General features: G+C 37.4%; 1 protein-coding gene across 2 annotated transcripts in view; it reads left to right on the forward strand.

Annotated features, from left to right (window-relative positions):
* Positions 1-23,725, forward strand: part of VAV3 (vav guanine nucleotide exchange factor 3) — a 162,577-nt gene that overhangs the window by 124,758 nt on the left and 14,094 nt on the right. For both annotated transcript variants that reach the window (XM_032192464.1, XM_032192465.1), the window contains exons 20-25: positions 5,159-5,295; positions 13,201-13,266; positions 17,273-17,307; positions 18,677-18,793; positions 19,462-19,549; positions 23,297-23,426. In XM_032192464.1, the coding sequence (XP_032048355.1) occupies positions 5,159-5,295; positions 13,201-13,266; positions 17,273-17,307; positions 18,677-18,793; positions 19,462-19,549; positions 23,297-23,426 (573 nt within the window). The remainder of the gene's footprint in view (positions 1-5,158; positions 5,296-13,200; positions 13,267-17,272; positions 17,308-18,676; positions 18,794-19,461; positions 19,550-23,296; positions 23,427-23,725) is intronic.

Consider the following 23,725-nt stretch of genomic DNA (forward strand, 5'->3'; position numbering starts at 1 on the left):
CGGTGCAGATAAAGCTGCTTTATGCCTTTATGCTTCCAGTACATAGTGTATCCACCAATTCACCCTTGTATCCTGGTCTCCCATCCTCTGTCATTATTCTGTATATTAAAATGATTCCTGCCCAAAGTAGAAACCACGTTCTGCATTGTTTGGAAATAACAGATGCTGGCATCAATTCTGACAGATAGAGGTTATTGTAGGGCATACATTATGCATGTTGTTGGCGAAAAAAAAAAAAAAAAAAAGTCAGCATTTTGAAATCTGCACGAAACTGAGGGTCATTCAGTGCCTTTCATAAATGGAGAGCTGCTGTAAGGGATGTAAGTAGTTTATATGAAACGATGAGCACATACATAATGGGTATCCTAACTTACTCTGTGCTGCTCCAGTTCTGAAATGTAACCTTCCGTGACTCTGGATGCCATCCAGAGGGACCTGCACAGGCGTGAGAGGTGGGCCTGTGCCAACCTCCTGAACTTCAACAAGGCCAAATGCAAGTCCTCCACTTGGGGCAATCCCAAACACAAATCCAGGCTGGGAGGAGCATGGACTGAGCAGCTCTGAGGGGGGGTCTCGGAGGTGCTGGTTGATGAGAAGCGCACCGTGAGCTGGCCATGGGCGCTTGCAGCCCAGAAAGCCACCTGCATCCTGGGCTGCATCCAGAGCAGCGTGGCCAGCAGGGTGAGGGCAGGGAGTGTCTCGCTCTGCTCTGCTCTCGTGAGACCCCACCTGGAGCCCGGTGTTCAGCTCTGGGGTCCCCAGCACAAGGATGTGGGCCCGTTACAGTGAGCTCATCCAGCGGAGGCTGTGAGGATGATGAGAGGGCTGGGGCACCTCTCCTCTGAGGTCCCTTCCAACCCTGACCCGTAGCTATAAGATTAAAGCTCTCAAAGGTGTGGTGTGTTTTATGAAAGCTATTCTTTTTCTATAATGCAGCTAAACTAGTACTTATTTAACTCCTACTCTAGCATGCTTTCTGCTTTTCTCAAAGTTTGCTTCAGAAAATCAATTTGCTTAGATCTGTGACCCACAGCTTGGCTATGAAGACATTTCTAGAAATCTTGATGTTTTTCTGCTTTTCAAGTGAAGCAAGATTTAGGAATTTATTTATAGAATAACTGGGCCAGTTTGCTCCTTGATTTGAAGGTCAGAAACTGCAAAGCTGGTTTAGCATCTTAAAATTAGGCAGGAAGCTTCCTGACAGAAGCTTTCAGTTATGTGGAAATGTGACGTTGTGGAAATCAATGAGATTTTGGTTGGAATGTTATCTGCTTTTAAACATAATCGTGAAAAAAAATAACTTTTTGCCAGATATTTTTCCAGAAGTTTTCTGGAGTTGTCAGATACACTTGATAGTGCAGCTATGTACATGGTGATGGCAGTCTCTAATGTTAATTGCATTTTACATTCTAGTCTTCGTTTATTTGTGATATTTGTGATAAATTTGTGGTTACACTCAAAACAGTTCTGTAACATGCCACTTTTTCCTGTCTGTGTTGTTTTCCAGCAGGTACTCAGGTTTGTTAACAAGTGTATTTGTGATGAATCCATGTGCAAATTAAGAAAATAACCTCCAGAATATTTTTCTTGTCTATCTTGATTTTGTCTGAGCTTCAGTCAAACACTTGATATAGAGGCTCAGAGGAATTGATCTATTACGAGAGGAGGCTAGAAACCTGGCTCATTTAGCTAGCAGAATGAAAGTTAGCAGGGGTGTGATTGCTGTCTGTAACAAATGCAGGCAGGGAGAAGAAGTATTCAGCCTGTACCCACTAGGTGAAATGGATCTAAGTTGGCCATGAACTGATTTATGTCGGACGGCAGAAAGTGCTGAAATGGAAGTTTTGAAATGAACAGCAGCAACAAACAAATTAGTTTTAGGATAAGCTTGCTAAACAGATAAAATTGAATGAGCTGGTTGCTCTGGTAAGAATGGATGGGATTAGATCCATCACACCTCTCTGTACTGTAATTAACATTGCTGTAGGATTTCACAGAATTAAGCATATTGAATTATATGCAAGTATTCTAGGCATAGTATATTCCAACATGATTAATTCTTCATTATATCTTAAATACTTCTGCTAGTTCACACCTTGCATTTTTCCAAATTCTATTGGCCTGGTTTTCAGAGATGCCAAAAATCATAATTACCAGCGAAATACCGGTAAATAAAAATTACAAGTAATTTTACGCATTTATGATTAACTTAATTTCAGAAATGTATTGTCTTAAAGGAAAATAAACCACTGCAAACAACAGGATTTGCACTGAAAAATGTATGAGAATTTCTTCATTCTCACCTGAGATTAATACAAAGGTGGCGTTTTACGTATGCTGTTTCTGTACATTAGGAATGTGATAAACTAAATCACCTGATACAGCGTTTCATAAAGCAAATAATGCTTTGGTAGGTTTGGGTAGACTTCCGTGTCTGTCTGTAAGATGAGGGCATGCTCGCAGCTAATCATGTATGCAGAGCTACCATCTGTATTGTGATGAGGGAGTTTGCTTGCATTAGGATGAAGTTGTCAGCTTTGAGTCGCTGCTTGCATGCAGCGTTGCGTTCGTTTGCCACACAATAGGTGCAGTGTTCCTTGATGCTCGGTCAGAATTGCAAAGCGTGACAGCGTTAAGCTGAGAAATAAAGCAAGGCCTGGTATTTACCTAAGTAGAATAATGACCTGGTAGTAATTAGGTGCCCATTTTGGGTATACCAGTAACCTGAAGAAATAGTAAAAGTTATGATGTAATTTGGGTTGAGTAATGTAGGAACTGGTATTATTTCGCTTAGTGTTTCATCAGCACTTGGGAGTATTATTTATTCTTAACTACAGAGTAGTAATTATTGAACGTGATTTCTTTCATGTTTCATACAATTTAGAGGAGATCACGCAAGAGATGACAAATAATTGTGCTTCTTGCCACCTGAATTGCAGCAATGATCTTGCAGCACAATTAGGTCTTTTCCAGACGGACCAATCCTTTCTGTTAGCAGTTAGTCACTAACCTGGTCTCCTACGACAGGACGACCTGCTTCGTAGATGAGGGAAAGGGAGGTTGTTTAAATGGGTTTTAATAGAGCATTTCATGCTTTTCCACGGTATTTTTTCTGGGGAAACTGTCTGCTTGTGGCTTGCACAGGTGACCAGTTTGCTGGGTGAAGAACTGGCTGGATCTCTGGAGTGGGCCCTCGGTGTGTTTGTGGGCAGCACCACGTGGGGTGGGATTGTCCATCTGCTCGAGGCTTTGCGGAGGGATCTGGATAGGTGGGATCAGTGGGCTGAGTCCAACCACATCACACTCGAGAAGGTGAAGTGCCAGTTCTGCTTTTGGGTCGTAACCCCATGCAGTGGTACAGGCTTGGGGAAGAGTGGCTGGAAAGTTGCCCAGCAGAAAAGGACCTGGGGGAGCTGGTTGACAGCCAACTGAGCGTAAGCCAGCAGTGTGCCCAGGTGGCCAACACACCTATGGCATCCTGGCCTGCATCAGGAATAGCGTGGCCAACAGGCCCTTGGGAGGTGGTGATCCTCTTGATTGCAGCACTGGTGAGACCACAGGTGGAGATTGTGTTCTGTTTTGGGTCTCAAGTTGCAACAGGAGAGGTTTAGACTGAACACGAGGAAGAAATCCTCTTGGAGAAGGGTGGTCATGGCTGGGATGGGCTGCCCAGAGAAGTGAGGGAGTCACTGTCCACGGAGGTATTTTAGAGATAGATGTGTGTGTGGCACTAAGGGACATGGTTTAGTGATGGGACTTGGTAGGTCAGGTTGTTGGCTGGACTTGATGTTGAAAGTCAAACCCAGGTGACCCTGATTGCATTACTTTACAATAAGAAACTGTTTAAACAGGGCTGCCCAGTGACCTTGACTTTGTGTGCCTTCACTCTTATTTGTACTATTAGTATACATTCTTACACAATCTTACTTAACCAAGAAAGCTTGAGGTTAAGATTATAAATGGATATGCCCACTTAATTATAGTAATCTTGAAAATTCAATTTGGAGGGAAATTATTACACAAAGTATAATTTAAAGGTAGAGGGAGAGTGATCAACAGTAGACCTGTTCAACTGAAATGATGCTTTCCTTGGTAATATAAAGACTGGAAAAAATGTTATCATAACATCTTTTAAGTCTTCGCTATGTTTCTTATGGAGCTGGCACTTCTTCACTTGATTTCAAGTATTCGTGTAATATCACAGGACAGTGTTTCACTGCAATACACTAGCTGTCCATAATGCTTTAAGTATTTTTGTAAAAGTGCAGTTATAGTTATAAGAACATGGAGTTAGAGTACCCACAATATTCTCTTCCTGCTGAATTCTCCCTCCCCCTTATTTCATATATACTGGGGAGGGCTCTTGAACTAAGTCAGAAACAATGACTTAATTATAGAGGTAGTGAGAATAATCTTTGAGTGAAATATTTTGTTTCTCTAGGGGTGGATATGTAACCTTTGTTATGGATGTGCACCCTTTAAATACAGAAATAAATGTGGTTCAGCTGTCTAAATGCAGCTGGTATTCATTTAGAAGTAGTAGTGTGCAACCAGAGTTCTTGTCTTGAAAATGAAACATGAAATTGATCTAAGCTTCACTACATGTAACCCAAAATATTGTCAAAAAATGAAGGAATGTCAGCCTTATTCTCTTGAACATGTTCACTAGAGCAGTGGGCTCTTCGGTAATATTGATCTAAAAGCTATGAAATTGTCCATATTGGTGTTTTTAATACCTGTTCATCACAATTCTTTGCTGAAAATTACAGAGATAACATTGAGATTTGAACCTTACGTAGATCCAGGGATCTCTGCACTTATAAAAGGAAGAGGAGGGAAAGCAATGAAGGAGGAGGCTCTTCTAGGAAGAGTCTTCGTGAAAATGAAACAAACTTTGCCCTAAGAAGAAGGAAGGACAAATTACTTTTTTTCTTGCCCTTTTTTTTTTTTTTTTTTTTTTTAACAATTTTTAAATAAAAAAGTGAGGTGGTATGTGATCGTATGCTTTCATGAGGTAATAATCAGGTGAAAGAAATAGTCTGCCTTTGTGCCATAGTCAGATACCTATTATCTTTTGGATGCTTTTATGATCTTCGTACTTCATAAATTGTTGCTAACTAAAATATATTTGTTTTTTGTTTGTTTATTTTTGTTTCAGGTTTACCAAAAATGCAAGTAATTCGAAACTACAATGGAATACCACAACCAGCGCCACAAGATGGTCCACCGTTGCATATCCAGATTGGGGACACTATTGAACTTATTACTGGCGATGCACATAGCTTATTTTGGCAGGTACTGTATGGTTTACCAAATAGTCATTAGTCCCAGATAACAAATGTGTTGATATTTTGCTTTTGTAACTTCCTTTTTTTCTTGAACAAGGAAAATCTGATTTGTTTTAACCAAAATAAATATCTAATACAGCTGTTCTTACTTTTGAAGTACCAACAGTACCTATATTGTGTAAAGCTTGAATGTTGCAGCTTAGAGTAAAACTTGTAGTGAGTAAATCTGCAAGACCAGGACATAGGTAGCAATCCTTCTATTGAAATTATTGGAGATAAGGAGAGTGTTTGACACATAAATGGCAAAGTCCTATGTATTTTCACTCATTGCTTCTCTGGCATGGCAGAACTCGAATTTGTATTGGCAAAACTCAGTTACAGGTAGTAGATTTATAGGGGAGAGAAATTGCTCTGCAAAACAGAACCACACCTAAGCATCCTGATTACCTCTCAAGTCATTTGAGGGTAGTTTTTATGTACAGAGGACAAGTATAATCTATTGACGGCAACATCAGTTACCCTGATAGAAATTGAGTATCACATAATACATATCACTACTGTTAATTAAATTTATTTTTAGTTGAGCACTATAAAGGAGAATTAAAAATGCTGGAAGGTTTACTTACTTTAAAGATAGATGTACGAAAATGTCTCATTTTCTTTTTTTTTTTTTTTTTTTTTTTTTTTTTTTATACTGGAATCCTGCATACTACTGATGTTATTGGATTATAGATTATTGGATTGAAAATAGAGCAAAATAGAAGAACATTCAGGGTATTAATAGAACAATAACAGGGAAGCATCAGCTGTCTTCAATTGTTGTAGATGTTTGATTTTTTTTTGTTTGATTTTATTTTTTCTTTATGGCTATATTAAATTAATAAATGTAGTTGTAACAGCTTGGTCTGTAACATGAATTAAGACACAATTGTTTTTTCCTGGCTTCAGTGAGGATGATCTTCTCCAAACTACTCAGGACAGAACCAGTGAACTCTGTTCCTATACTTCTGGGTGATTCTGAATAACTTTTAACCTGGGGAGGTCATAACCAATAGAATTGCCTTATCTATTAAATGATATGTAAACAATAGTAAAAGAAAAAAAAAAGTTTGCTATATAGTAGACCATTGATATTTCACATTGTGAAAAATAACTTTTGTCAAATGTTGGTAGTCAGATTTCTGCCTATATGGATTTATATTTAGGGCTTTGTTCTTCAATTCTGATTTAGAGAAGTTCTTAAGCATGCTCTTGATTTGGGATCAATTGACCAAGTAGATTATCAGACTAATACACTTCATACAACCAAAATTATTGTGACCTTGTGGGACCATTTCTATTGTTATGTCCATATCCCTCCATACGTCAACTCAATCTACTGGAATTATCGTCAATGTTATTTGTCCCTATCATGTTAAATAATTTAGCTAGAATCAAATTGTGTTCAGCTAGCAGAAACTGGAAAGTGGGTGAGGCTTTTTCCTCAGAAGCCTTAGTAACAGGTTTGAATCTTAGTAAAAATTCTCCTGTTCAGTAGAATCACTCAGGAAATCTTTTCCTTAACAAGCGGTCTCGTCACAGGCTGCTCAATAAGGGTTTTCATAAGACTTGTGACAACATCTGTATTTTAAAATGCATGTTAAGAAAACTTCAAAACATATTTTTATGCAAATCTAAATTTTATTCAAGAGGTGTTTTAGAATAACTTGTAGCTGACCTGCAAAACAGTAATATAGGAATGGATTTTTAAGCGCACCATTGCTCATTTTAGAAATTCAAATTCTTGTAATAGAGAAGTATTTGTGGTTTAATTTTTTCATTCTTTACAGTATATCAAACACCCCAAGTTATTAAGCAATACTTACCTTAAACTGCAGCTGGAAAGCAATACTATCAAATGTGTTTTGACAGATATCAAAATTCTGTGAAGTTAATGTTTGCATGAATGATTGTATAGCAGTTACTGTGGTAATTCTGCAGTCAGTCAAGGCCATACACAAACATGAATCTTCCTGTTGCACAGCCTGGAAAACAGAAGCAGGATTTTTTTCCATGATGGCCTTCTCAGAGACCATCTGACCGATCAAAGAGACAATAAGATGGTTGGGGGGTATATTTCTGTATTCTGTGCATTTGCTTTCTGCCTCCCCACTAGTATCATTCAAACCTGAGCTTTCTTTGAAGACAAGGTGCAAGGGGATTGCTGCTATCACAAGTAATCTTACTGTTCTCAGTAAACACTTGTGTAGAAAAAGGATGGTCCTGTGCTGATCCTCTTGTATCCCATTTTGCATGACTGCTTTTCTTTCCTGTCAAGGTGCAGAACTGGAAGAGCCATGCTCTTTGCCTAGGTGTTGCTTGTTTATCCTCACTTACAGAATGAAATTAAAAATAAAAAAGGGGTGGGGGAGATCGAGAGTGGGTGGGTGGAGAGAAATTTTGATATTTTAAAAGGAAATTTCAGACCCTTAACCAGAGCACTACTAGTTGCTTCAGCTGCAATAGTGTACCTTTTGAAGTAGTCTTGTTTTTATTGTGGACGTGAGCATTTCTCTCCTCTCCAGAGTTTGCTCTGAGTAAACTGGTAGCTGCTTAACCTGAGGGCAGGCTTTTAGGGATGCCCCGATGCCTGCCGTAAGATATAACGTAATTCTAGCTTTGCTGGTTTCCACTGTAATTACCCACCATCCTCAGGCAGTCATTTTTCTGAAGTATGCCAAAAGAGTACAGGTAATTCCTGAGCTGATTCTTGCCATTCTCAAAACCAGCTTTTCTTTAATGCAAATTAAACCCATATCAAGTAATTGCTAATACAGATGTCCTTCCTAATGCTTCAGTAGTTAGTAGTCCTGCTGTAAACATCCAGAAGACATTAAGTATGTTGTAAATACACTTATGATATAAAACTGGAAATTGTGTTTGAGAGAGAATTAATTTTTCTATGTTGCAATGTAATGACAACCCACTGGGACAATGGAAAATGATGCTACTATGTGAAAAAAGTCAGAATGTGGAGAGGAACTAGCATGAGCTCTTTATCTTTTCCATATGAATATGGAGCATAATTCTCATTTGGGAAGATATTTGCAGAAAACTAGGAGTTACTGTGTGATTGCTGCTAAAAGAGTGAAATATGAATCTGATGTCTTTGCTCAAAGTAGTTTTCTCAAGCTAAACTGACAATATTCATTTTAAGGCTTTTCAGATAGTCAGTTGATGTACCCCAAAACACGATGGGTGTTGGCTTCGATAAAGTATTTTAAAGGCTCAATGTGTAGCAGGTAGAAGGAGGTAAGCTTTCTGATCCTGAAAGGGCATGCTTTGAGACGGAGCAGCTTAGAGCTAGCTAACAGCAACTGTTCTGCCCAGAGAGCATGCAGAAGAAAACTTGGTTTTGCTGGGAAAGGAGCAGATCTGGAATATGGTTCCTACTCAAACATGTTAAAATGTTGCATTTGTGTATATTTTTTTTGGGGGGGGGGAAGAGCAAAACAAACAAACAAGGGAAGTAAGGACTGGAAGTTGAGAGAGAACATAGACTTCAGCTTCTTCAATCTGAGGTGGGAGCTAAGTAGGAGGGAAAGAGGAAGAGCTTGAAGCACTTCTTTGCTCAGATGAAACGATGATAGAATATAAGGGCCTTAATTTATACATCAGAAAACTTCTCTTAAATTGTTCCTAAGTCTTCCCTGAGCTCCTGAGTAGATGCGCTGTGTGTCTGGTTTTTCCTTTATTTGCAATTTTTGTCTGTTCAGGGAATTTCTCATAAATGAGCCAAACTTGGATGGATGTTTTTAAGCATCCTCTAGAATTGTGCTGCTTTGCCTTGAATTTAAATGAAAGGAATTCAATAGAGGGCTACCCTGAATTAGGTCTGAAAACTGCTTTTATCCTGGTTTTGTGTTTCCCATGTAATGCTGATGCTGGTTCAAAAATGTTTTTAAAGGGATAGATTTTTAATTACTTTCATTTAAAATACCAATAATTTTTGAGTTCCTAATATATATATAGAATCTGTATATTGCTAGACTATATTGGAAAAGTGAGTGATTTTACTGTGCAGCTTTGTAGGCTGTAGCAGTTCATTAATAGGAGATGATGTTAATAATTTCACATTGTGGTATCATAGCTGTATATTGGGTAAAGATTTTCAGTGTATGTTACAATGCCCCTTGTTTGGTAGGCAGTTTAAAACCCTTATCTTGAAGGGTCTCTTTGAAAAGTCTCTTTCTCATATTAATGGTAGTTTGTATTTCTTACTGAACATACTTCTCTGCCTGTTGCATGTATAGCATGTAATCTGAATACAGACAGCATTCATGTGGTTCTTACAACATGCTTACCTGTAGCCATGATATTTACGATACACACAAATGAACTGGTATTGAACTCACAGGTACCCAATGTCTTCTGAAATGCTGGGGAGGCAGCACTGTATAAGTGCTCTCTGAAAGTGAAAACTGGGCTCTTTTCTTTCAGTTTGTGATTTTTCCATCCAACTCATGTCTTTCTTCACCAGATTCTTTGCAGTAACCAAAAAAAAAAAAAAAGGGAGGGGGCTAAGGACACAATAATTAATAATTTTTTAGGTGTCCTGGAATGCTAGCTCTGTGCAAGCCCACTGAAGTTGCTGCACGTTGCATAGCTAAATAGCAGGGAGGAGTCTGCAAATAGCAGAAGTGTCATTTGACTTGGGAATGTCTCTGCCATTAACACAGGCACAAGAGCAGCGAGGCAGCCTCTAGTCATGCTGAGAGTGTCATTGGAAGAAATGGACTGAAGGGCTTCATTGGCCCTTATATATATAAATATATATGAATACAAGTATCCACATGCACACATATACTGTTACATTGTATTTATGTTTTAATATATATATATATATTAAAAACAGTTCTGTCCAGTCAGTTGCTTTTGCTTTTATGATGACCCTAAGTCTTTACAGTGAGTGTTCAAAGGAAATGAAATGCTTACTCATCAAACAGTAAGCAATTAGCAAGCAGGAAACGTAAACTAGAAAGAAGTGATTAGTAGAAGTGAAGCATGGTGGCATGATGCTGTTAATCATGAGCAGTTGATGGATAGATCTTAAATTTTAAAACCATCATCTGACAAGTCAGTTTCTTGTCTGAATGACACCAAGCCTTGATGAGTTTAGCTAGGATTTCTGAAGGTAAATAAATTAACCTACTATCCGAAGAACATTACCAAATGACTTATATCAGTTCATTATCTGCAGAACATTTTCTAGTGAGCACTTTCCTTGAGCAATGTGTGATAAATCAAAGCCTGTTCTGTTTTAGGGGTTGGTTTTGTTTAACTAGCAAAGACATCTGAAGTTATCCAATGTAAAGCTTTTCCTCAGAAGGCAAAGCCTTTCTTGGGGTTCTCTGTTCAAAATGTAAAGGCAGAGTTTTGTACCAGTCATAGTACTTGGGGAATTGGTGTCCCAGTGGTGGTAGTTTTGTATGAGGAGAGAGTCTGTCCACGTGATGACTGCTGCTTTCACTTTGGGTTTGGTATACGTCCATGGAATGCATGCTACACTTACAGCCTCTCCCTGCCCAACAAAATGACACATTTAGACACAAAATGTCCCACAGCATCTTCTGACAAGTGGGAGTATTCCTTAATGCTCTACCTTTCAAGTTAGTTTGTCCACTGATGATAGTTTCTTGCCACTTTTCATTTCAATGAATGCTCTCTTAGGTGTGTCAAGTGAATCTTCACGATTCATTTTCTGCTGCAAGTGTGGTTGACTTGCTACCTGCAGGATACTTAATGAAAGTGTGCATACGTGTTAAAATGTTCTCCAGCCTATGGATTACAGCTCAGTTCCTTTATTCTGAGTGTGTCTATATTGTAACATCTGCATTGTGATGATAATGATTTAATGTGTGGAGCACAGCTGATCTCATGATTTTTGCAGCTTTGCTGGATTTTTTAAGCTGTGATTCATGGCACTGTGTGCTCATAACAGCAGCTAAACCAGGTAGTATAATGCTGGCTCTGCATCTTAACTGTCTCGTGGTTGGGTCTTTATGTGCTGCAGTTCATTTAGTGGCTGCAATGTGGCTTTTCTGTTCCCCCCCAACCTTCTACCTGAGGGCACGAAACAGCTATGTTCTTGTTGCAGTGTGGTGCAGATTGAAGCATTTAAGTGCCTGCAAGCTAAAACGAGCTTTCATTCTAGACTTGTGGGTGGACAAAAAAAAAAAAAAAATCTGGAGGAGAAAGTATCCAGACTGTATTTCTGATTTGAAGGATGTGGCACTTCGATCATGTCCATGGTGTTGCAAACACTATTGAACATCTGAAAAGATGTCCCTTCTTGCACTGTCAGAACATAGTGGAGATCTCTGTCCCTGAGCTCATCAGATTTTGATCTTTGGCTGTTTTCTAGATGTGGACATACATTGCAAGACGTCATCTATTTCAGCTTCTTTCACCTTATATAAATGATTCATATATTTAACAATGGTGTGTGGGCACATACAAACTTATTGTTTAATTGTGCTGCTTAGAATGCCTTTTCTCATTAATACATTTTTTCTAGTGGCTGGCTGTGTTGACTTTGATGTCACTGTTCAGATGAGATTAGTATGGTAAATAGGGATCATTAAGATGGGAGACTGTCGGAGGTATGTAAGTCAAACCTGTAATTCAGAGGTATTCACACCGGGGGGTAAATACAGTATAAGGATGCCAATTCAGGCAGACAGAAGGAAAGTGTTTCTGAAGCATTTTTCCCCTGAAACTTTGTGGTGCAGGTATGTGGTCAAAATAATAAATGTTGCTTTCAAGATTACATTGCTAACAAAATACTTGCTCTTATTGCAAAGTGCTGATAGTACGTTACATCAGCATATTAAACTTAATGGAGCTTAAGCATTTATGTGCTCTCTAAAATCTGTTAAATGACAACATTTATTTGCCAAAATGCAACTTTTGATGCCTTCATTTTAGATACCTGTTTGGAAACTTTAGCCATGTGTTCTATGCTGCTCTGAGTGATCTGGTTGGCATGGTCAGAGCTGAATGTTTGCTAGCACTAGAAAGGTGTGGTTTCCTTTTTTTTTTTTTTTTTTTTTCCTCTTTTTCTTTTCTGTTCTGACTGGCTGAGAAATTTCTTCAGGAAGGCTTGGTGATGAATTTAGAGCTGCATGGGCATGGCTCTGTAATGATCAGGTCACATTTGGCACTGAGTAGCCCAGAGGAAATTGGTGGTCCTGCAACTTTGATGGAACCCAAGGGGTACCCCAAGGGCTCAGTTCAGGCCTTGGTGAATTGAACACACTGCTGCAGCTCGTCTCCCAGCTGCGTGCCCACATCAACAATGTTTCTGTGGCTATGGCACAGACAGTAAATCCTGACTTCTGTTGGTGTTCTTGTGCCCACACAATTTCCAGTGATTTGTATAATTTAGGGAAAATCTTAACTGTAGACTTTGGTGATTAATTATTAGCTCTAAGTTCCTATTGGAGTTGGCATGATTTCCTGGGTGCTGCAACCGTTACTGCATGGTGGTGCTGGCTGGGGGTTCTGTGGTGTTGTAGTGTGTCAGCTCTTGCTAGAGTGAGGCCAGCTCAGGTGGAAGTGATTTGAAAGGAGGTAATTGGAATCACCTTTAGTGAAGACTTCAGATACTGCAGACATTAACAGGACTGGGAATTACAACATAGACTTGGGGTACACCTTGTGTTTTATTTCCCAGAACTCTCATCTATGTCATCTATAATTACTACTTAATTGCATATTTTTTAAAAAATACCATTGAGTAACTCTTTATTAGAGTAGCATTTTTATTCTGAGGGCTCTCTTTGGTAAACTCTTACGGTCCTAAACTGCTGTGCATGTATTATTTATTATTAATTGCCATAATGTCTCAAAAATGGGATTTTTTTTTTTCTAGGGCAGAAATCTAACAACAGGAGAGCTTGGCTTCTTCCCAAGTGATGCAGTAAAGCCTAGCCCATGTGTAAGTACAGTTGTTCATTTCCGTTTGTCAATTTATAGGAAATTTTCCTAGTTGATACCAGCACTTTATTAGTCTTACCTTACCAAAATCCTATTATTTCTAGTTCCTTTGTGTTTTTGTGGCATTCTATATTGCTTAAAATATAGCATTGTAGTACTTTAATTTACTGGATTTAAGTTGCACATGTTAAGAAAACATGTTTCAGAGGTAGGTTTAACTTTTGGGATTATTAATAAATTGAATTGTCTGAAGAGTTTCCAGAATATAGAACATTTTATGTGCAAGTATACTTTCTTCCTTCCCCCACAGCAAGGTGAGAATGCTATGGTTCTAATCTATTACCCAGTCACTTTGGGTTAGAGAGAGAGATTACACTGAGTAGTGAGCTTAAAAACACATGGAACTAAAATAAAACTTTGAATTCAGAGTATGTGATAAATCTCATCTCTGCACATTCTTACCTGCCTTTATTTAACTCAATGATTTTCTTAAGAAAAATGCAAGATAAAAAAAAAATAAATTAACAATGTGTGCTCATGATTTTTGTGTACAGATATGATGACTGCATTAAAAGGCTGCGTGCTTGGTCCTTCGTTCTGTCCTCTGTGATGATGTGCATCAGATCACTGTTTGTCCTTTTATTGAGATAGTTCATGTAAACCCATAACAACAGTGACAAATTATATTCCTCACTTTGCTGTGACAGCTTTAACTTTTTAACTTGATTCACAACAGTTTGACTTATTAATGGAATTACTTTCATTACAGCAGTCAAGATGCCACTTAATCATTTATAAGTAGATGGAACCAGCTGTTACTGACTACATTTTGATATGCCTTTAAGGCTTACATTATCCTGTAGTTTCTCAAACAAATACATGATCCTAAAGAATAAACACGTTGTTATATCTTGAGACATCTCGACTGTATATTTTGAGAGTTTTGTTTGAAGGATGGCACAGAATTTCTGTAAGCACAAGGTATGCTAGATTGAGTGACAGAACAGCTCTGTGATGATGATGAAAATGTTACGAGCTTAGCTTCCTTCTCCAGATACCTTGCTTATTATAAAATTGTGGATTTCTTGTGCCCTGGTGTCATCACAAGTGCTGCTGGACACAGGCAATACATGCTGTGGATTGGCTTTGGGTTCCTGAAGCCACACAGTCAGTCATACCTTAGCATTGCTGACAGCAACTGCAGCAACATTTCAGGAACCAGCACTATACTTTAAAGCAGAGGAAGTGGGATATCCAGACGTATGAAAAATGCTGTTTGGGGGTGTTGTGAAGGTTGTGTTCCAGTGATAAAACTTGCTGCGAAGTTGAGAAATAAACTATTAAAAGGAGTGTTGAAAATAATACAATTTTACAGAGTGAATAAATATTATTCATGAAATGTTACCAACCGATGTCGTGATCAGACCAAAAAGAAAAATTGATGCTTCACCACTGTTAACCTGGAAGGATGAAATATAAACATGTTGTTATGACAAATGACGCAGTTAAAGATACTGAAACATCGATCAGGTTTTTTAACATGCTATAACTTTTACTATTATTATTAAGTCTAACAGTCTTTACAACCAGCTGATATAAAAATGCCCAGAAACAGCATAAAATACATATTTCAAAATACTTTAGGAATGAATATTGAATGAAAAACTGCTGAGCTCCAGAATATCTATATTCCAGACTTTTCACAGATGTACCTATAAACAATTTCTTCCTGTTTGCCGTAAATAGTATATGTCATTAGATATTTTCTACACTAAAAGAGTAATGTCTGGTCCTTCCTAGCTTTCCTACAGTTTCCTCATTTCTCTTGAGGCATTGTGTACATATAGCACAATGTGAGCCAAGAGCTTCAGGAATAATATTTGATTTTAGTCTATTTCTTGACAGTGAACAAGGGTTGTTGTATATCTTGGTCTATTGAAAATAAATGAAAAGGACTAATCATCTATGGTTTAACTGCTCTGAAGCATGGCCTTAAAACCATCTTCAAATTTGTATGTTCTTTCCAACATAGCAGGGATACTTGACACATGAAGGATGTTTGTTTTTAAACTATTTTTTTCTGCTGCTGTTGATAATGTGTTAATTCATCTTACGGGGGATAATGCAAATCATTCGTAGTGCATTTTTTCTGTAGATGAAATTTATTATTTGAGATATCTTGCAACATGTAAAGAGTCTGTAAATGCCCCCTTGGCTTTGAAATATCCCATTTGATTGCTTCATTAAAACATTTCTCATGGAAATTCTTTCTCAGGATGTTTGTAGGGTGTTACTTTTTTACTGAAGTCTCACCATTAGAGGCAGAAATGCTTTAGTAACCCCATCAGTAGTTGTGGCAATACCTAGTGCCATTGCTGCTGGCAGTGGTAGGACCTAGCTGTGTTAGGCCCTCACATGTCCGAGGGGTTTGCATACCACCAGCACTACAGCACTGCTGGTTGAGGGCCCTTTGCCTGTGCTGGTAGGGAGTAATGTATTTTTGTCTCTTGTTCCCCTTTTCTCCCAAGAACTAGACTAATGTAGGAACTGTTTTAACACCTGGATAGATGTACTGCTGTGCAAACTTGAGCATGTGGCCATGCTTTTTTATCGCAAAGAACTTCAGTCTGTTCCATATTAGTACCTGTCTTCTTATTTAAATAAAATGTACATTTGGGACTGTCCTGTGTAATTGACAATTTTATCATAGACATCTTGGATGGAGAGGCATTCGAGTAAGTGGCTATATCTTCGTTTGCTTGCTGCCTTTGGACAGTTGCTGCTGTAACTGCAGAATAGTGCTTAAACATGCAGTGGTATGTAGGGTTTGTTTTTTTTTCACTTTAAGGTCAGGTCTAGTGACCTCATGGAAAAGACTTGGTTGATACCCAAGGTCATCTGTATATAGGTACATGTTATTCAGCATACAAGCTAGTGGGAGTTATAATTAATTTAAACTTCAAGTATTTTGTATTATTGGGCCTGTGTAGTACTGTCTTCCTGAGTTAATCTGTATTTGGAAGTCTCTGATGAATACAGTCTGTATATCATTAAAAATTGTAAGAAGAATGATACTGTAATTTTTACCTTCTTAGGTTCCAGAAAATAATAGAACGTTGATTGGTTTTACTGGGGGGAAAAAAAGCACAACTACTTATTTCAGAATACATGACAGTAGGTTATACGTCTGCAAAATGTGTGCTAAGCTTCCACTAAAATAAATTTTTCAGCACCTTGCAAGTTTCTCACAAATTATTTTAGAGAAGGATAATGCTGATGTATCAGGCAACAGTGGGGAGATGGTCAAGATAAGATAAAATGCTGAGTTTTGTGAGGACTGCTATATTGTGCTTTTTGCATGTATTAAAATTATCTAAACATTCTTATATATGTATATAACATCCATTTTACAAACTGATTATAGTTCACTTCATTTTAAACATTTAATTCCATAGTGCAAGAGTAAAACAAAGTACAAAGGTATGAATGAAGTCACAGAATACACTCCATGTATTAGTGTTACCTCTCTGAGATTATGTACTATGTTTCCTAGTAGACAGTCTTTCTAGGGCTCACGTAATCTTGGAAACACGGAGTGAAATCTGTATATGTTAATGTATATTTGTTGCAAATTTTAAAGTATTTTTCGACAATGTACCATGAGGCTATTGTAAGTACTAATTTTAATATAGGCTTTGTCAAAAGAAAAAGTATGACAGTTCTGTTAACAAATGAACATAAAAACAGTAAAAAAAAAAAAAAAAAAAAAAAAAAAGAATCTGTCACAGCAGCAAAAGGTTAAAATATTCTGTGGTATTCCAGAGGAGTACAGAATATTTAATTTTTAAGTTTCTTAAAATGAAAATAGAATTCCAGACTAATTAGATTGTCCATTTCTGTTCTCTTGTTTTATGTGAATAAAGTATTAGATCAATACTGTTTAATTTATGTGCTGAATAGAAAAAAAACATCTTGATCTCCATTCTCTTGTATTTCCTCTGTCTTAGGTTCCTAAACCAGTAGACTATTCGTCACAGCTGTGGTGAGTCGTTGTCTAATCTTATAAGAAGCATCTCTTTGACAAAGGTGGTCATAGAAAGATAATTGCTTATTACAAATTAATTTACGAAAGCAGCACCATGCATTGCCTAAAAGTGTTTCTGATGTAATAATGTGCTTAATGATTTTGATATTGTGTTTACAAGTTTGTAGCCTTAGTCCCAGAGGACTGAAATGGAATTGTAAGAGATGGTTTTAATATGAAGCATGCAAGTACATCTTACATGCTAAGGAACTAAAGAGAAGGATTAACGTTAAATACATTTGGTCTTGTGAATAATTCTGCTTTTCCTTAAAAACAAACACACATGTCTAAGCAGTGTAAGAGGACAGTGTATCAGATCTACAATTACTGCTGGTCTGGGGTATATGTAGTGTTGTGAATGATCTCTTTACTGGAATTGAGGCCACCTCCAGAATAGATACATGTACATGCTGATTCTGAGAGAACAGATTAATCATCACTTGTGTTCTTTGACTGGTTTTATAGTTGATCATTTAGAGATGAATTCTGAGTTCCTCTAGCTTGCCTAAAGTGAAATCAGAATCAGATGAAAACATTGATTTTTCACAACAAGCCAAATAGAATGTTTAACATCTCAAATTTTGTATTTGTAATTCAATTCGAACACTTGCTGTGTTTCTAATTGGGTATCACCGTGATCAATCTTGGTTTTCTAAGATTTTGTAAAACTTGGCTGAAAAATTACTTCAGGCTGCAAAAGTCCTGTATTGTGTGATAAACTTCAAAATGCATTCTTCCTGATGTGTTTGATAAAATAACTTCAAGATCTTTTTTAACTGATACCGATATATTAGCAGGAAATTTTTCAGAGAAGTGGTCTCTGACATTGTCTGCTTTTAGATTATTTTCTAAAATGGTAAAATCAGCATTGTTTTCCTGTAAGGTAGGTCATTTTCCCCCTCTTCAGTTACCAGCTTAGCCTCTAGTTTTGCAGTGTCTACAGACAGCCTCTTATGAAGTCTCTCCCAAACTGGCAAGGCGTGGAGCAAGGGCACAAATCTACTTATGTAGTCAGACTGCAGAATCGGTGACTTATTTGTCTTACCTTCTGTGGTGATTTTACCCTGCTGGACAGCTGAACTCCACCACACTGCTCTGTCACTCCCTCTCCTCAAAGAAAAAGACCTTTTCTAACTAAGGATTTCCCTACCCCCATTGCATAGCTTCTTTGCACTTCATTGGAAGTCCTGGAATTAGCATTCAATCCCAATTGATGTGTTTGTAGATCACCATCTCGTGCAGAATATCGTGACTCTGCACTGCATGTTTGGTAGCTATCTTTGTACCTTCAGGAGGACTCAGACAATTTTACTTTTCTGTGTTGCAGGTTTGCAGGAGCAATGGAAAGGTTACAAGCAGAGAGTGAACTTATTAACAGAGTAAACAGCACTTACCTGGTGCGGCACAGAACCAAAGAGTCGGGAGAATATGCGATTAGTATTAAGTAAGTGGGATAAGGTCTACAGAAAGTTTTTCTGTTTTCATTTATGTTTAAATAACTCAATATTTGAAATTGATAAGGAAAGAAATAAAGTTTTTCAATTTATATGACCATACACTATCTTTAAGAGTCAATTTAGGAAAACTGAATTTGCTGACAAATGCATGGACTTAAAGTAAGAAGTAGAAGTTTTATAATGTTAGTATAGCAAACAGGTATACAAAAATGATGGTATAATATGTTGGGTAAAACTAAGCTAGTGTTTGAAGTGTGATAAGATCTGCTTCTTTTAAGCAATTGTCTTCAGTAGGAATTTGTTAAAACTCTGCATTTCAGAAAAACATGTTCATAAAAGTCTATGGACAGAAGTTATCACGAAGGTCTTGTTTGCTTCTATATTGATTATCAGCATGAATTTAAAAGCAAGCAAAATGTGGGAATTCCAGATTAGAACAATTAGTTGCAACTTCTTTTCTGAATATAGATTACCTCTTCAGCTGTACTTTAATAAATATATTTGGTTAATTAGATGTCAACTTTGTTTTGGCACGGATATACATTTTGTCCCAAGAATTTATTTGTATAGTGTTACTGGGATAGGCCCTCAGGTAACTATTGATTGCCTCTGATTAAAAACACATTTATATTCATAAGTTATTCATTGCCCACAGGTACAATAACGAAGTGAAACACATCAAGATTTTAACAAGAGATGGCTTTTTCCACATTGCAGAAAATAGAAAATTTAAAAATTTAATGGTAAGCATTGATTAGGTTTTTAACAAGGTGTGATTTCTGTGTAACTTGATGTTAAAGTGTCTGCTGCTTTGGTCTGTAGAATTGCAGAAGGTTGTGAGAGTGAGAGATTTGAATCATGTCCTGCAAATAGGATTTTTTTAGATGTTTATGTTTTAAACTTTAAGTGATGGTGACAAGTGCTTAATGTTATGTATTTAGGGCTGGCTTGTGTACCTTGCAGTGGTGTATGGATGAGAGGAGGAATTTGAATCCCATACATCAGCACACTATAGCATTATGATAAATATTGAAAGCAGAATTTGATATTTTTCAGTATGTTTATATAACAATGATCCTCAGAAGTAGTTAGGTGAAGTTTCCTTGCCCCCACCCCCCATGTGTCCTGAGGAGCAGAACGATGCCTACTGATGTGTGAGTTCAGAGGGAGAAGGACAGAAGTTGGAGCTGTGTCAGAGAGCCCAGAAAAACTCTTGAGAGCTAATCTTCCTGGTCATGGTACACCAGAGAGAGAGTAAAGAAGCGTATCTGGAGAATGAGGCTGTCTAAACTGCTGATAGCTTAGAAATCCATTTTGGAATAGTCATCTGGGGTCAGTACCAACTAGTCTAAATTCCAGCAATGTGTGGCTGCTTATTCACTATATTATGTTTAGTCCAATCAGTTAGTTTGCACTTACACTTCAGCCTTTCTGCTTGTATATCCAAATTCTCTAAAGCAGTAAAGTAAAATGAAAGACAGTGCAACCTAAGAGCAGGGAGATGAGCTTTAAAACTAGGAGGTCTTAGAAATTATTTTGTTTGAATCACTGACACTCTGTAAAACAAGAACAGTCTACAAGTGGTTTATAAAAAGAGGGCAAATCTATGTTTTGCGTGACCCCGATTCAAATAAGTGCCCATTAGAATGAAAAGAATATAAAATTCCTGATGAAAAATGCACCAACCTGTTTCCACAATCTGATATCATTTGGCACTTAAAATCCAGGAAGTGTTTAGTGTTAGGGCTGTGGATGCTAGGGGCCTACCACTGGTTACAACAAAGAAGTGGTGGCATTTCTCAAATGCATGAAGGAGGTAGCTACTTTGTCTACGAACACTGTAAATAATTGCCTGGAAACTGATGAAAACATACGACCACACTAAGATCTTGACAAAGCATGTGAGCTGGAGTTGTCCTCCTGGATAACTACTTCTGATGACGCTGTTTTATGCAGTGATGGAAATTTCAAAATAGAACTGAAGGATCAGAAATAAGTACAGTACGCAACCCCCTGGTAAAAAGGCAAAAAAAGAACGTGCATTCCATCAGAGATCTGAGAGGACAAAGTAAACTTGTAGTGTTTACACTGGAGGCCTTAAGGCCTCATTGCTACCTGTTCAGCCTTACTAACATTCAATTAGGAAAAAGTAATTTCATAACTCAGTTTTAGGATATTATAAAGGATGCCCTTGAGAGTTAAATTGACAAGTGATAGTGTAAGTACTGTTTGTGTATGCTGTGGAACCATCTACTTTGTCCTGGATAGATGCAAGAGGAAAAAGTAATCATGGCTGGAAATAGAGAGGAACAAAAGTAGTTTGAGTAGAATTGGGAGCGGAAGAGACACAAGCCAGCAGGCATGGAAACCATGGAAAGCCATGGAAGCCATGGATTTGCAGTGACAGAATTCTGTATTGCTTTGGAAAAAATGAAGCAGAACAGCTCTTGCTTGTAGTTTTCATAGTACATTTGAAAAACTTTCATGGGAGTAATTAAAATATGCCGAGAGTGTAAAGCACACCTAAGGACATACAGTGAAAAGTCAGCTCAGAGGCTGGTGTGTGGATTACAGGGGTGACAAACTTCTTAGAAGCTTGTCCACAAAGGTAGGGGCTGTGGCTACTTACCTGTTTGTAAGTTTGCTACTTTAATTTGTGTAATGAGCGTGTAAGACACCAGTTGTTTCTTGACTGTTGCTAGTGTTAAAAGGAAAGGTTTTAAAAGCAACTGAATCATCAAGACCCAAATTTATTCTCAATTTTAAATTATTTTATGTACTTTGCCAATTAATAGAATCTGTCTAGTTGATATTCTTGCTATCTTTCCCAGTCCACATAATTCTCAAACTTGTGGTGCAAAAAAGGTAATAAAATAAGTTTCATACGAACTGTTTTTCCATTTATCTGGAAACCTTAATGTAAGTGCTGCTTCTTACAAATCACCCTCTTCGTTGCCTTGGTAATTTCAATGTCTTTCGTACCTGGTGTTAAGTGAAAGAAAATTTGGTTGCTGACATTGTGGCTTGCCTGCTATGCTAATGTCAAAGTAACAAAGCGCAAACCGTTCTTATTCTCCTGGCCTTCCTGCTTGCTTGTAGTGTCTGGCAGTCTGTGATTATGAACTGTTTAAAGCAGTTGTAGATTTTACTTAGCTTTAGACTGTTTTAGAAGCATTTCCAGAGACATACAACAGCTCACAGCATGGGAAGCAAAATGTTCCAGAGTTCAGTTCAGAAGATAAGCCTCAGTCTGTTATCACAAACATATGATTTAGGCAGTAATCTTGGACTAAATCATTTGGGAGTAATTTTGTTTGCTGCAATTAATATATTGCTGAACTGATGTGGGTTATTTATTTAGTTGTTTTTTTTTTTTTTTTTGAACTATAAGGAGTTGATTGAATACAGTACAATTTCCTTATTTTGACCCAAGTTTGGCTTGGTCAACTCTTGATTTTAGAAATCTAAACGTAAGAATGGAATGATTGAGGGAGTTAGTGGTAGGAGTGAAGGATTTGCAGTAAATACACGGCTTTGCGATTGCATTTCTGAAGAGTGAAATCTCACAGTTGAAGTAACATTAATCAAATTAAATATGTTTGCTTATAATTGTCTGGTACTTCTAATCTTATTCCAGGCTCCTAGTACAAACTGTATGATATTGTCATTATTAGAACTGATTCAAATCTAAGCCAGTGACAGGGGTTGAAGGTTGCAAAGAAAGAACATGAGTTGTCAGTATTTTGATGTGTGCTGCCTTCTTTAGAATTGAAACTTAAGTAATTTATCTCCTTGGTTACATAAACTATGTGATCCAATTCAATGTGTATATGAAGAAATGTGGAAGTTTTTGGATTGGGCCCAAGGAAAATGTGAAATGCTGTGTTTTTTTATTATTTTTTTTAATGCAATGTGCACTATGAGAGAAAAATAATAATGACAGAGCCTTGAAACTTTCATATGGGCCATGTATCTGCACATCAAGTTGTTGCCTTATAGGCAAGCCTTACATGCCTGTTTGGGGTCTTTGTGCTTATAAATTCATTTGTGGATGAGTACCACATATTGCAAAATAAATTTGGGAAAACAGACAATTGCCATTATATACTTAACGAACATTGCCTTCAGCCTGACTGCAGAGTAGCAAATACATGCTCAGCATGGCTCAAAGGAGCAGTAAGTGTTGACTCGACTATAAAGTTCTATTAAAAAAAAAAAAAAGCATATGTGTATCATTTTAGTGAAAAATAAGTGTTCACTGTATAAATGTGTTCCTTACTCCAGGGTAAGGATCAAATGACACGGTATTGAATGAGTTGAAGTATAAAATGAACCAACATTTAGGATACTTGATTTTTTAATATATGTGCTCTGTGGGATGTTGTATATACAAGTAACCTTATTTTATAAAACTGACATTGACTGTGCACCAGAATCTTGAAAAGGATGTGATTTCAGTTTCCAATGATGTTGTTTTTCCTTTCTGGAAGGAACTTGTAGAGTACTATAAGCACCACTCTCTCAAAGAAGGCTTTCGAAGTCTGGATACTACTCTTCAGTTTCCATATAAAGAACCTGAAAACTCATCGGGTCAAAGGAGTAGCAGAACAGGTGGCAACTGTAAGTATTTTAAATTTAAGTACTATTTTCTGTCATAAATATTACAAGGGAAAGGTACCCTAAATATCTTCATTTTCCATTTTTGACATATAACCAATTAATATGGTAATGCCTTTAGTTAGGATTTTTTTAAGCTAAGCAGATTCAGATCTGTCAAGAGGTTTATAAACATGTCTAGCAAGTTTGTCTTGCTGCCAAACATTAAATCTCCTTGATATTCAAAAATCTATTAGGAATTCTGGTGAGAGAATAAATCACATCCTGCCTATTTTTTTCAGATATTTGCTGAAATGTTAATA

The sequence above is a fragment of the Aythya fuligula genome, chromosome 8, assembly GCF_009819795.1.
Source record: "Aythya fuligula isolate bAytFul2 chromosome 8, bAytFul2.pri, whole genome shotgun sequence".
Lineage (NCBI taxonomy): Eukaryota > Metazoa > Chordata > Aves > Anseriformes > Anatidae > Aythya > Aythya fuligula.